This window comes from Herpailurus yagouaroundi, unplaced genomic scaffold (genome assembly GCF_014898765.1).
Source record: "Herpailurus yagouaroundi ecotype Mexico unplaced genomic scaffold, PumYag 160, whole genome shotgun sequence".
NCBI classification, from domain to species: domain Eukaryota; kingdom Metazoa; phylum Chordata; class Mammalia; order Carnivora; family Felidae; genus Herpailurus; species Herpailurus yagouaroundi.
The window spans coordinates 40,411,091-40,425,357 of NW_024412401.1; the positions used below are offsets into that span (position 1 = coordinate 40,411,091).

Genomic DNA, 14,267 nt, shown 5'->3' on the forward strand with positions numbered 1-14,267 from the left:
TAAAAAAACTGACCATAAGTGTGGATCAGGGTGGTAATTTATTGCACCCCAGGGGCGGATGAGCATACAGGAGGCAGAGGCAGGCTGGGATCCTGGAGGAGAGAGAGCCTCAGCTGCCTGGACTCTTGGTGACAGTCAGGCCCCCGCTGGGTGATGTCCAGCTATTACAATGGAGGCCTGTATGGGAGATACAGAGTCCCCTGACTGCTGGGAACTTGCTCCAGCTCTGATCAATCAGGGAGCAGTCTCTTCAGCCCCTGACATTTATCAAACCTCCTTCACCCACATCTGTCAGTGTGCGGTGGGGCTGCCTCTCCAGGGCACAGTCTAATCAAGTCAGAATGCCCAGAGTGTCCCTGGAGACAAGGGGGAGGGGGACTCTGCGGGAGAAGGGAGAAAAGGGGAGACAGGGAGATAGGGAAAGAATCATGAGGGAGGAGGGGAAGAGCAAATGTTCAGAGAACGCCCGTTTGTTTTGCTATCGTGGCAATTAATGCTGGGAAGTGACATTTTAAGGGGCTCTGGTGACAGCTTTGGTGACATTCCTGTTTGTGATTCCATGACAAATCTCTGTCTATATCTTATTTTAGAGAGCGTGGAGACAGCTCAGAGGACGGCTGTCTGGGGATGCCGAGCTCCAGTCTGCTGGAGGAGCGGCTCCCTCCTGCTTTGCCCAGCCTGTGCACTCCGGCACCAGGGCCAATGTCCACGACGGGGGGACTGACACATCAAAGCAGAAAAAGCTTTGGTGCAGAGTCAGAGTCCGGTCTTCCACAGTCTTATGCACTCCACTGCGTGGTAACATTAATTGGCGAGAACACGAAAGTTCTACCATCCTACAAGTGGCCAGCTGGGGTTAAAAGAGAAGGAAAAGAAGGGGCCCCTGAAGGTAGCTCAGTCAGTTAAGCGTCCGACTTTGACTCAGGTCGTGATCTCATGGTTTGTGGGTTTGAGCCCCGCATCGGGCTCTGTGCTGACAGCTCAGAGCCTGGAGCCTCTTCAGATTCTGTGTCTTTCTTTCTCTCTCTCTCTGCCCCTCTCCGGCTTGCACTCTGTCTGTCTATCTGTCTGTCTCTCTCTCTCTCTCTCAAATAAATAAATAAACAAACATTAAAAAAAAAAAGAAAACTTTTCAATTCTGAATACTTGCCAGGCTGCCCAGTTCTAAGGAACCTTTTTTTTTTTTTCAAATACAGATCTTGCCCCACTTTGTTTTCTAAGAAGTCCAAATAAGAAAATAGAATGGAAACGAACTGAGTTCAAATTTTACAATCTGAGAATTAGAAAGAATTACTGTGTCTCATCTCCAATCGTGCCACAGTATTCTGAACCAAGAGCTACCCAGGCTTGAATACACCCAAAGAGGAGACATTCTTACGCCTAAGATGAAGAGGGGAGGGCAGTCTGGATGTAACAAGTTGTTTTGCCAAACAATAGTCAAGATGCTACAGAGATAAATACGGTGTGGCCAGACAGAGAGAGCCGTGAACTTGAACTCAAGAGATGTGGGTTTAAGGAGAGCTTCATCCCCAAACTTACTCTTTGTCATGGGGGCAGAGTGATTCAATTCCTCTGAGCTCTGTAAGGTTTTTGGTCTCTCAAAGGGTTCAGTAACACACAGAGTATCATATAATGTTTATGAAGCCATTCTATAAATGTTAAAGGACTATATAAAATAAAGCGGCTATTACTGTTTTACACCCCTCTAAACTGTGAGCTTCTAGAAGAGAATGATTTCCCATCGTGCTTTGTCTCTTCTGCATTAAATGCAAGGTCTTGCACATAGTAGGTGTTCAGTAAACACCTGTTAAATAAGAGAATGAGGGGCACCTGGGTAGCTCAGTTGGTTAAGCATCCGACTCTTGATTTCGGCTCAGGTAATGATCTCATGGTTTGTGAGTTCGAGCCCCACCTTGGGCTCTGGGCTGATAGCACAAAGTCTGCTTGGGGTTCTGTCTCCCTCTCTCTCTGCCCCTCCCCGCTTGCTCTCTATCTCTCTCTCAAAATAAATAAAAAGAAACTTAAAAAACTTGCTTAAAAAAATAAAATCAAATGAGTAAATGAAGGAACGACTGAGTAGTGAAGGAAGCATATCCACCCTCCCAAAAAAAGATGCAGGGACTAAAGCGTCAGCCCCCTTTCCCTCTAGGACAGGTGATATAAGTGTAAAGAAGACAGAAAGTGCACCAAACAGCCTCTGGGGCATTTTGCAACTCAGACTCCAAAAGGAACTTTCAACAAGGAGAGGGGAGAGCCAGTCGGTAACACGAAGCCAGGGCAGATTGGTGTAAGAAAGTCATATCCAACATTTTCTTTTTACACTAAAGAAACTATCTTTCAAAAATAATCTTGGGGCGCCTGGGTGGCGCAGTCGGTTAAGCGTCCGACTTCAGCCAGGTCACGATCTCGCGGTCCGTGAGTTCGAGCCCCGCATCGGGCTCTGGGCTGATGGCTCAGGGCCTGGAGCCTGCTTCTGATTCTGTGTCTCCCTCTCTCTCTGCCCGTCCCCTGTTCATTCTCTGTCTCTCTCTGTCTCAAAAATAAATAAAACGTTAAAAAAAATAATCTTATGTGGAACCACAATGTATGAACCAGTTAAAAGCAGTTCAGCTCTAGTGAAAGCCATTCTGCCCATCCCGCTTTCCTCTGTGCCCCAGGGAGCCTGGCAGCACCCTCAAAGCCCTGCCAAATGGGAGCTGTTGTCAGGGAGTGAGTTTCCTCATGCTCTTGGACAACCTCCCTCTGAGCCTCCAAGAACCTGGAAGAGGAAGGTGTTGAGCTGTGGCTTAAAGGATGGGTGGTTTTCCTCAGGGAGTGAACACAGCAGGAGAAATTTCTGGGAGCTGGGGGATGGATGGAAGAGAGAGTGTCCCCTAAGGAAAGAATATACAGAACATACAGAGCAGCCTTTGGAAGGAATGGCCACATAGTTTCAAGAGAGAGTATAAAGATGACGGGACCCCGGGCCATCATGTTGGGTAAAGACACCAATGGGTTGGCCACAGGGACAACAGACATAAAGTCCTCACGTGGGCCATGACCCTCTCATGTACCATCCCCAGTTCCTCTACCCAAACCTCACCTGGAGTACCTTGAATTATCCTCCTCCTTCAGATCTCCAGGCAAAAAGCACCTGCAGGAAGCGATCAGAGATCCAGCAACCAGGGACCTGTGCCCCTGGGGATCCTAATATAATATACCCTCTCTAAGGTTTAGGAGATCTTTGAACTTCAGGTCAAGACCCACTCATCAACTGTGAAACCAAGTCAGTGGTCCATAGCAGCATTAAAAAGATGACATAAAAAGAACAGAAAATATCAGAGCATGCCACACGTAATAAAGGTAAGTATGCTTTTGCAAAACTTATTTTAGACACACACACACACACACACACACACACACACACACACACACACTCTCCTACCCATACATGTGGGGCCTCAGTGCAAAATCTATTTCTCGCTGTGGCTGGTTTTCAATATTTTTGATAAACACAGCTCCAAGGGACTTGGATTGCTAGCAGCTAAGCCCATGTCTTACCTCTCCTGCTCAAATAAATGAACAGGATTAATGCGTGTGGTATAGTGTTCAGAGCCTACTGGGGTTTGCTGGGTTCAAATTCTGGCTCTGCTACTTTTAGCTTGCATAACTGAGACGATCTCCAAATTTTAATAAGAGTAATTTCTTCCTTATGAAAGGGGTGGGAAGAGTCAACAAATCCTTGATTTAAAAATCACTAAACAAGGCTGGTCCAGGTCAGAAAAAGATTAGTAAGGAGCCCACGCAAGTTACCAGCCTGTGGAAACGCACTAAGATAGCCATCTCTCCATCCACTCATTTACCCGTTCCTCCATCTACCTGATGCAACACATATTGTATGCCAGATACTTCACGAGGCACAGAATAAACCAAACATATCTGGTACACAACTTCATGGAACCCTGAATCCAGTGGGAAAATTAAAGCAATTAATTAAAACGCCCAAATAATTTAAAAATTACTATTACAGCAACAAACAGGGGAGTTGATAGAAGGCAAAAGAAGGGAGCTCACATAGAGAAAAGAGCTTTGTCTGATGAGGTGAGACTAAGCCGACACCAGAATGGCGAGGAGTCAGCCATGATAGACTGGGGAAGGAAAGACTGGGATTCTTCCAGGCAAACATAATCATGGCTATGCAAAGGACCTGTGGTGCAACAAGCTCAGGAAAACTGAAGAGCAGAGAGGAGGCCATTGGCTAGAGTATGGAAGCTGAGGTCAATAGCAGTGAGAGCTCAGGAAAAACTTTCAGCATGAAACGCTGTGACCAGAAGGATCATAACAGAGCCGCCGCTGTGTAAAGAATGGCTGAGGGTAGGAAAGGGAAGTTAAGATGTGGGCAGGAGTGAAGCTGAGGGTGCTAGAAGCTTAGACTAGAGCCTCTGCATGAAGAAGTTTGAACATCAAGGCATTTGAACGAGGTGCTGTGTACAAAGAGCTCTGAAATTTTAGAAAGCACTACACAACAATGACATTTACATGGCATTTGCCTGGGGGCATTAGGAGGGTAAGTTAATAAACAGCTTTCCAGTTCTCTGTCACCCTAGAGTGCTCTATTGACAACAAATACGAGTCCCCTGTACCCTTGGGAGCCTCTCAAAACGCTAAAAAATGGGATCTCTCTGTTGCAAAGTCCCTGCTAGAAGCCAATCCAGAAGTCCAGATTTACTCTGTAGCAGCTTCCTGCCTCCAAGAACAGATGTTAATTATATATTTTTCTTCCCTGATTTGTGGACGAAGCAAGTTCATGGTTGCTATGCTTTAGCCGTCCCTGGGATTGCAACAGCTTAGTGCCTTTCAAGACCATGAAACTCAGCATGGGAGGTGTATCCATACCCCTGCTCTGCCCCTTATCGAGACAGTTCCAGTGCTGGAATTTTAACCTGGCTCAGTCACTTGCCTGCTGTGTGACGTTGGACGGGTTACTCAGCCCCTCTTCGCCTTAATCTCCTGCTCTGTAGGATGGGAGCAACATTAGTATACAACTCACAGGGTTACTGGTGAAAATGGCATAATTCAAGGAAAGTTCTCAAAACAGAGGTTATAGAGCTAAATAAAGGTCTCTGTTTCTATTTCCTTCTCTCTCCTTCCTTCCCTTCCTTCCATTAGAAACAGTATGCATTCTTTTTCCACAATAATAAAACCAAATTAAGAAAACCCAATACCCATTCAGCCATCCCCTACCCTATCCCTTGATAAGGTGATAAATCTGTTACCTTAATTTCCTTGAGCTTTCATGCATAATATTCAGGGAAGGGAAACATAAATTTCAGGATGGATAAGGAGAACTGGAATTGAAATCTATCAAGTTTCCGTTATGTACCAAACACAGTGCTAAGCATTCACATACTGACGTGATTAAATCCGCAGCAATGTGCTAAGGTGTATCAGCAATGATATGCAAAATTCCTGAGCATTTCTAAGGCAGAGGCACCAACCAACTAGCAAGACAGGGCACCCGCCATCACACCAGGGAGGTACCCTAAAGCCACCCCTGTTCCTGGATGGTGGGAGCTTCAGGAGGATTCTTGGAGGGGGGCTGGCATGGCCAGGAAGCAGAAGGGCGCGGCGGGGGGAACTCAGAACAGGGAGCTACTTACCAACTGACACAGAAGTTCAATATGTAACAAAGGGTGTGGCCACATGGGCGTGTACCGGCTGAATGTCAGACCTGCTCAGGACACCGCTCTTGGGGTCTGGAAACCCAAGCAGCGGCCCCTTGGTAATGAAACTTCCTCCCTCTGCTCTCCAGAGTGTCCTCTCTATTCTGTACAAGTCCAAGCTGAAAAGCAGGCTGACAGCGCTTGAGAATAGTGAAGGAGTTTGAATTTATAGGCAAATGCTAAGCAGCAAACATGCATCTGGGATCAGCCTTTGGCAGTATGATTTCAAAAGGGCTATGGGATTACTTTTGTCTGGGTTGCCCAGCCTCTGAATAGTTGTCCACTCTGGACAAAGCCCGTGGCTGTTCCCCGGTCACCTCATGAAAGACAGCACCTCAGTTCTCTCCCAAGGGCCGCCTGAGGCAAAGAGAGCTCACCTGTCTGAGCTGCTGTTAGATCTTCTACAACCTGCCAGGGGAGCCATCCCTCTCCTGTCCAGACAAGGAGGAGCAGGTGCTCAGGGACCACAGTGTTGCAAGAACAGCCCCGAGCAGCCCCCTCCTGACAGGCAGGGCGACCAGCAAGCTGGGTGCAGTCAGGAAAAGTGTGCCGTTCACTTCCATCTTGCCTAGATTTCTTCCTCGCCCACCTTTAATGGATGGAAGGGTGGCTGGATACAGTGATGAAGGGGCTGTGTGGTATTTCAAACTGTACTTTGTTTTAAAGCCTAGGCAGGGTTTGAAAAAAAAAATTCTTTTAATTGTTTAAAACAAGGGGCACCTGGGTGGCTCAGTCAGTTAAGCGTCCGACTTTGGCTCAGGTCATGATCTCACGGTGCGTGGGTCGGAGCCCCGCGCCGGGCTCTGTGCTGACAGCTCGGAGCCTGGAGGCTGCTTCGGATTCTGTGCCTCCCGCTCTCTCTGTCCCTCCCCCACTCACTCTCACTCTCTCTCCCTCTCTCTCAAAAATAAACATTAAAAAAATTAATTGTTTGGGCTCCTGGGTGGCTCCGTCGGTCGAGCGTCCCACTTCGGCTCAGGTCATGATCTCGTGGTTTGTGAGTTCAAGCCCCGCGTCGGGCTCTGTGCTGACAGCTCAGAGCCTGGAGCCTGCTTCGGATTCTGTGTTTCCCCCTCTCTCTACCCCTCCCCTGCTCACACTTGCTGGCTCTCTCAAAAATAAACATTAAAAAAATTAATTATTTTAAAAAATAACGTGGATCAGACAAAAACAGGTGAGGCGAAGGCATGGCCTTCCAGGTGGCGAAGAGTTTTGTCCAAGGCCATTTCACCAGTGAACTGAGGAGTGGGGTTTAATTTAATTAGCTCATCTCCACTTCCTGGAGGCAGGGGGAAGGGAATGTCAGTAAACGAACAGTTCAGAGACAGGAGTGACCATGGAGGACAAGGGAAATACCCCAGGCTAGAACATATAAGGAGACTGGGGATGAATACTGGGCCTGGGTTAAGGACACTCTGGAAGCCTGGCTAAGAGCAGGGGCCTGAGGTCTACAAACACAGCTCTCGGGGATTCAACCTCTACCACGTGCCAGGCCCTGGGGTAGGTATTTTGCACACATTTTATTTTTATATTGAATCCTTCCGGAACCCTTCCATGAGGAAACTGAGATTCAGAGGGCTAAATTCCTATTTTTCCAAAGTCACCCAGTAAATAAAGGAGGCAGGATTTGAACCCAGGTCCAGGTGACACCAAACCCTGTGTTCTCCCCTATTGTCTCACTCTCCCCTCTCTGCAGGGTTCTAGGCTTGACAAAATGTCTCCTTGCAAGACACCCTTAATGTCCTTATCAGTCCACTGAGCACAACAGAAGACGGGTCCAAGAGGAAGGACCCTGGAAGGAGAGAAGAAGGATGTGGAGCTCAGAGCTCCGGCGCTGGCCCAAGCAGTGAGGGCTCCCCTCAACTCACCGAAAGCAGTGGGTCGGTGTCAGAACGGGGGTCTCCAGGCCAAGCCCTTAACAGCATCACAGAGACAATGAGAAAAAAGCAGAATGGTTCGCTTGCAGCATTTCTAGGAAAAGAGCCAAATCCCATCTATAAACAAACTGGTGCCATAGACACTTACTAAAGACAGATAGAACACATTCTATGCTCATGTCTGAATAATCAATTGTCTTCCAACTTCTGGGAAATGTGTCTTTGCAACAGCATATATCAAAAAGGGTGAGAGGTTTCAGTCACCAAAAAATCTCAGTATGACCCAGCAATAGTGGAGGAAAACAAATGTGATCTCATCAACAGAAGCATACCAGCTGGCAAGAGGGAGGTGAGAGTCCCATTTGGCTTGGCACAGGAGTACTCCCACCTTGAGGAAGAGGTCTGTTAGTGCTGGTGTTACATTCTAGGACACGAAAAGTCAGACTCTCCACCTAGAGGACAGTGACCAGGATGCTGAAACGTCTGAAACTATGTCATATGAGACTGGCTGAAGAGACTAGGATTATTGAGATTGATTTCCAGAAGTTACAGCCCTCCTTTTTTTCTGCAGTCAAATTTTCCAAGAGCTGCCTTAAAGAAGGAAATCAGATTCATTTTCTTTGTGGACGTGAAAGCCCAGAGAAATGAGATTTCAATTCAATGTAAGGAAAAAACTTTCTAATAGTAGTGTGTGAAAATGAGGAGAGTTCCCACCAGAGTAGTGAGAAGGCCATCAAGGGAAGTAATCAAGAGACAATGGAGAGATATTGAACTAGGTAACTTCTGATGCTCTTCAAAACTCAATTCCAAGAACACGGACTCTTTTTTTTCTTTCTTTCTTTCTCCCATCACTGCTAAAGAACTAGAGAAGACAAAGTCTGATGATTGCCCATGAATCCAAAGTGGCTCAGCCCCGAAGACACCACCTGTGTCCCCAACCGCCCAGCTCCCGTGCCTCTTCCCAGCTCCCCAGAATGTCCCTGGAAGGTGGGTTACAACAAGGAGGACTCACCTTTCTTCTCAAAGTCCCCCTTCTCTTCTCCCGGCCGGCCCAGACTGTCCAGGGTGTGCGTCACCTGGCTGCCAAACTCATCCTCGCGGGAGACGTGGTTGGCCCGGCGGGGTAGGTCCTCCTCCTCCTCATAGTCATAGTCATCTAGGATGGGGGTCTCCCGGATGGGCACTCCAATGACAGAATTGTGAGCCTGTAGCCGAGAGGAGCGGAAGCTTTCCCGGGCCTGGGGTCCCAGCAGCACTGATGGGATGTAGTGAATCTCGTGAGTGGCTTCCGTGCTGGCGCTCTTCTGGGGGATGCGGCGACGTTTCTGCCAGCGCCGCTGGGCATACAGCGCCACAGTGAACACCAGCAGCAGGAGCAGCAGTGCGATGAGGCCGCCCTGGAGCAGAAGAGCAGAAGGACAAGAAAATGGGCCAGTGCTCTTTGGGCTACGGGGCCAGCGGGGTCTCCCTGTCCACCAGACTCAGCGCAGATCCCTGGGCGTGGTTCCTAAAGCCACAGGAACCCCTAGCTGCTGCTTGAAAGCCAGAGAGATGTCACTTCCAAACTTGGCTTTCTCGCCAACAAGCTGTGTGACCTTGGGCAAAGCGCTTGACTTCTCTGAGCCTTGCTTTTCACATCTAGGAGGATGAGTAAGAATCCCTGCCTTTCCTTCTTCATCAGGTTGCCATGGGGAGCAAATGAGATAGATAATGGTCATTTCAGAGCAAGCAGATGACTAAACGCTGAGAAGAGTCAAGGCTATGGCTTCACACAGGTGAGTAGCTGAACCTCGACTCTGCCTCCCATCAGCTGAGTGACCCCAGGACATTTGCTCACGTTCTCTCAGCTTTGCTTCCTTATCTCTAGAATGAGTCCACTTAAGGGGGCGCCTGGGTGGCGCAGTCGGTTAAGCGTCCGACTTCAGCCAGGTCACGATCTCGCGGTCCGTGAGTTCGAGCCCTGCGTCAGGCTCTGGGCTGATGGCTCGGAGCCTGGAGCCTGTTTCCGATTCTGTGTCTCCCTCTCTCTCTGCCCCTCCCCCATTCAAACTCTGTCTCTCTCTGTCCCAAAAATAAATAAATGTTGAAGAAAAAAAAAATTAAAAAAAAAAAAAAGAATGAGTCCACTTAGGGATCAAGAGACAGTAGTACCCTTTCTTCCAACCTGCTACAAATATGAGACAACATTATTAAATCAAACATAATTCTGCATGGTCTGTACTTCCTTCTAATACGTGATTCCCAGTAGGGGGCCTGGGATAAAATAGGCACCTCATAAATATCTGTTGAATGAATAAATGAAAAAAAAAAACACACCTTTCTAGGTCTCCTTTAATCAGAGCATTAAGGCAAACTGAAGCTTATTCTTCTTTAATACATCCAACTAGCAAATATTCCACAGTCTGCGTACCAAACCTTGCCCTGGAACAGGTTACGATGTTTATAGACATATCTTACATGATTCACAAGACTCACAACATACCCTGTTCTGTGAGTTCCTTAAGAGCAGGGTTACTCACAAGCATGTCTGTGTCCCCGATGGCACCTGCCAAGAACTGGACGGGACAGTGGGCATTCTATTCACTCCACTGTATTCATCGTGTGCCAGGAACATCTGCAATGGATGGAGTAGCGCCCTCAGTTACCCTGCTTTTCTTCCTTACATACTGTGCTTTGTGTCTGGGGGGCTACAGGTTCCTGTGTCGAATCCCTGGGGGTAATTCATGGGGTTGGGAAGGATCATCCTCACTGTTTGGGAGAGAGAGGAGAGAAATCCAGAGACTTGGAAACTCATGGTGAACAGTAGAGCAAAAGCTGAGCCTCATTTTTGGCTATGTTTGGTTTCATTTTTTTTGTTTTAGCTCTAAAGCCTACATCCTTCCAACCACACCCATGTGGTTGATTGCTCTTCCTTGACTATGATCTCACTGAAGGCAAGGATGATTTCCGACAACTATTTGTATAATGTCTAACAAAGACAACAGATGTTAATGCTAAATACATTATTGGGGGGGGGCATGACTGCCGTTAAGCATAGCCAGTTAAGCCAAGAAGGATACTACTCACTAAAAGCATTAGGCTAGTCTCCTGCCTGCACGGGAACGTTATCGTGTTCTTTTTGCAAGGACCTTGGTTCAGTAAGCTGGAATTCATCACCTCCATGGAAGGGACAAGTGGGTGGGAACGCGGGCTAAGAAGTGGCCAGGCATGTAGGTACAGCTGAGCTACTATGGAATGCTCAGGGAGCTTTCTCTGGGCGTCAGAACTTACGCACAAGCACACAAACCAAATAACTCTATTGTATTTATGTGTATGTGTGTATGTATGTACGTACAGATATGCACATATGTACGTTTATAAAATGGGTGCATATGCATGGGTTCATCACATTTGCAACCCCCCCCCCCAAGTAAACATAGATCCTTTTTCCCTCCATAGAACATACAACAGTGATTGCTCTGTGTCTAGAAGACTCCTTTGCCAGGGTATTACTTGTCAGTTTTTCCATTACAGATAAGAGAGGGAGGAGACAAAGGAAGGTGGGGGAGGAGGAAAATGAAGGAAAGAGATAAGAGCAACCGCAGTGAAAAGAGAGAGGAGGCAGAAGGAACACTCGATGAAATAATAGCATCTTCAACACAATCTAATGTGATCGGGATTATAGCGTCTGTTCTATAGATGAAGTGAGGAAAAGGTGGTTCAGAAAGGTTCAAGAACCTGCTTGAAGTCACACAGCTTTCGATCCTAGGTCCACCTGGGTACCAAAAGCCAGGACGTGGTAAAGCAGGGATCTGAACCCAGGTCTTCGTTGCAGAGCCACTGGCTATTTGACTGCATAGTGGTTCTCACTGACCAAAGGGAGGGGAGGAGAAAACGGGAACAATGGGGAGGGTGCACAAAGAGAGAGCAGATCCTGAGAAGGGAAAAGGAAAACACGATCTTCAAATCCAGGAGTCGATGGGCACGTCTTGAGGCTGCCTCTTCAGCAAAGCTTTTCACTTTTGTCAATTACGACCTTGGGGAAATCTCTTTGCCGATCTTCTATTTACCTCTGGGCCTTTCACTGGCTGTGAGGGTCAGGCCCCTGCCAGTGCGGGCCCTTCATCCGCAGCCCCTTCCACCCACCCCGTTTGAGACTTTGACCCTGTGGTCCGATCCCAGATCCCTGGGAAAGATAAGCCTAACCAACTGTCCACCTACAACCACTACTGCCCGTCCCTGCCTCCACTGCATCTAAACCACCCTCCCAGGTCACCCCCTGCAGCCCTGGATCAGCTCCTAAATCTAAATCCACACCAGGAGCTCCTGGAAGGCAGGAAGGCACATGCTTTGTCTCCAAAACCCTCCAGCATCGTTGGCCATAGTGGCTAAGAGCTGGCCTCAGAGGGACAGTTTTAGTCCAGATTCTACTACTTTGAGGCTATGTCCTTGACTAGGTCACTTTCCCTTTCAGAGCCTTAGCTTCGTGACTGCTTAAACAAGGTCAGTGTCACAGTGTCAGCTCATTGGGTCATCGTGAGGCTAACTAAGATGTGTGTATGTAGTGCTGTGGGGAGGGTGCATGGCAGCTGCTCACAGACTAAGGTTAGCTGCTGCTGCTGTCAACAGCATTCAGCCAGGGTAGATTTAACGTAAATGAATAAATTAAGGAGGAGTGAATAAACAGCTTGACCTTCTGCACCTGAATGCCTATTCTGCAATATTTGCCTGGAGGCCCCCAAATCCTTCTTAATCTGGACCAAACACTTTGCACGTGCTCTGGCATTCACCTTGGCACAAATGTGCATGCTAGGCATCTTTGTCCTACATCAGGTAAGGAAACTGAGGCACAGAGCCAGGAGGTCCATTATGCAAGGTAGTGCAACTGAGATTCAAACTAACCTCAACATGGCGACATGGTTCTGCTTGGAGTGAGAAGGGACAGGGGCATCGAAGGCCTGATTAGCCCCTGCCCAGCCTCACATACGCCTCCTCAAATTACCTAGGCAATTCCAGGTATAGGTTTCCCAGCACAGGAAACTTCCGCAAGGTCGTACAGAGGAATACCACCCATCTCCCTTGCCCCACGTTGATGGGGGCTGAGCTCGAAAGTACCTTTAGCCTAATGATCCAGCGATTCTTTAACCCCTGGCCTTGCCATATGATACGATCCCAGGCCAGCAGCTCTGGTTCTCCCTGGGTACCCGGACCTCAGCGTCCTTCAGCCTCAGCTGAGCCATCAACCATGTGGCTTCTGTTACAGATCAGATTTTCACTGTGAACGTTCGGCCAGAGGAGAATCTCAGTATTCAAGGGTTTACTGTACCACTGACCTAGTGAAACAAATATCCCCATGCCGGGCTCCTGAAAGGCTGAGGGGACCCCCGCCTCAAACACAGGAGCAGCTCAGGGGATGTTACAGGTAGGAGTCTGGCCAGTTCTATGTCCCTAGAGCCTGAAAAAGCAGTAGAGAACAGGAAACTGGGGACAGGCTCCGGGCATGCAAGAAATAGGTTCTGAATTCCAGTTTACTCATTGTGTTTGAGCTTGAATTTCTCAGATTCCCCTAGGGACCTTCAGTTCACTCATCTGTACATTGGAATTAGCAATACCTGGAATAGTATAACACAGAGGCAAACAAAGACTAAGGGTCAGAAAGACTTTAACTCTCATACTACCACATATAAGCTGGGCAATCTTAGACAAAGGAATGACTCTCTCAATCACAATCATCTCCTCCATAAAACTGGGTCAAAAACATCCATAGAGAGGTTAGACGTGGAGAGGCACACTCAGTGCCTGGTACATGGTAAACCTGTGATAATCTCTCATTCACGCTTCACACAGGGTTGCTGTGCAAAGCAAATCTGAGCAGTGCTCTGATGGCACTTACAAACTAACAAGTGCTGTGCACGAGCAGAGGAGCTCAAGACAACCAGGTGGCCGTGTTCTCCCAGTGAGACATTCCATCCTAAGAGAGCAGACGAGTAACTCAGAAGCAAGAAGCTGTCATGTGCGTCCACCTGGATCGGTCCAGGCTGTTGTGCCGGTCCACACGCACAGAACCGCACTCCATTTCTTCACGGTCTTTCCTCATCAAGGGCAAGCAAACAGAAAAGCAGGAGCTGACGCTAGAAAGGTAAGTGGGGCCAGAGTGTCCACCCACCGAGTCTGCACGCCAGGAGCAAACACGAGTCCTGGAGGTAGAGAAAACACAGCAGGGCAACCACAAGCCAAACAGGAAGAAGGGGACGTAGGGAAAGGCTGTGAATTTTTAGAAAGCAGGTGAAGAAGAGGCCAAGGCTCCGGGGGTGGCACACAGAGGCCCCGCTGGCCTCAGGGATGCACTGATGTCAAATCCGATTTGGACGGTGTTCACTCTCGGGCAGCCCAAGACAAACAAGGTTGGAGAAGGGGCAGCGACTTCCAGAAATAAAAATGCCAGGCTGTTAGTTACAGGTTGGTTTTTGGGAGTGCAAGCAGTACAGGTCTCGGGGTGATCAGTTTTACCCTTTTCTTAGGGATCTGAGGATTTCACTAAGCTGTCAGGCAGGAAGTGGGGGAGAAAGAGCAGGAAGAATGTGTGTGCCCATCTCTTACGGAAACTCCTTACTATCCGGGGCAGCTGGGTGGCTCAGCGACTTAAACATGTGGTTCTTAACTTTGGCTCAGGTCATGATCTCACAGTCCGTGAGATTGACCCCCGGGG

General features: G+C 48.2%; 1 protein-coding gene across 5 annotated transcripts in view; it reads right to left on the reverse strand.

Annotated features, from left to right (window-relative positions):
• ASTN2 (astrotactin 2) overlaps positions 1 to 14,267 on the reverse strand; it is an 882,793-nt gene that overhangs the window by 667,532 nt on the left and 200,994 nt on the right. For all 5 annotated transcript variants that reach the window (XM_040482114.1, XM_040482112.1, XM_040482113.1 and 2 more), the window contains exon 3: positions 8,592 to 8,976. In XM_040482114.1, the coding sequence (XP_040338048.1) occupies positions 8,592 to 8,976 (385 nt within the window). The remainder of the gene's footprint in view (positions 1 to 8,591; positions 8,977 to 14,267) is intronic.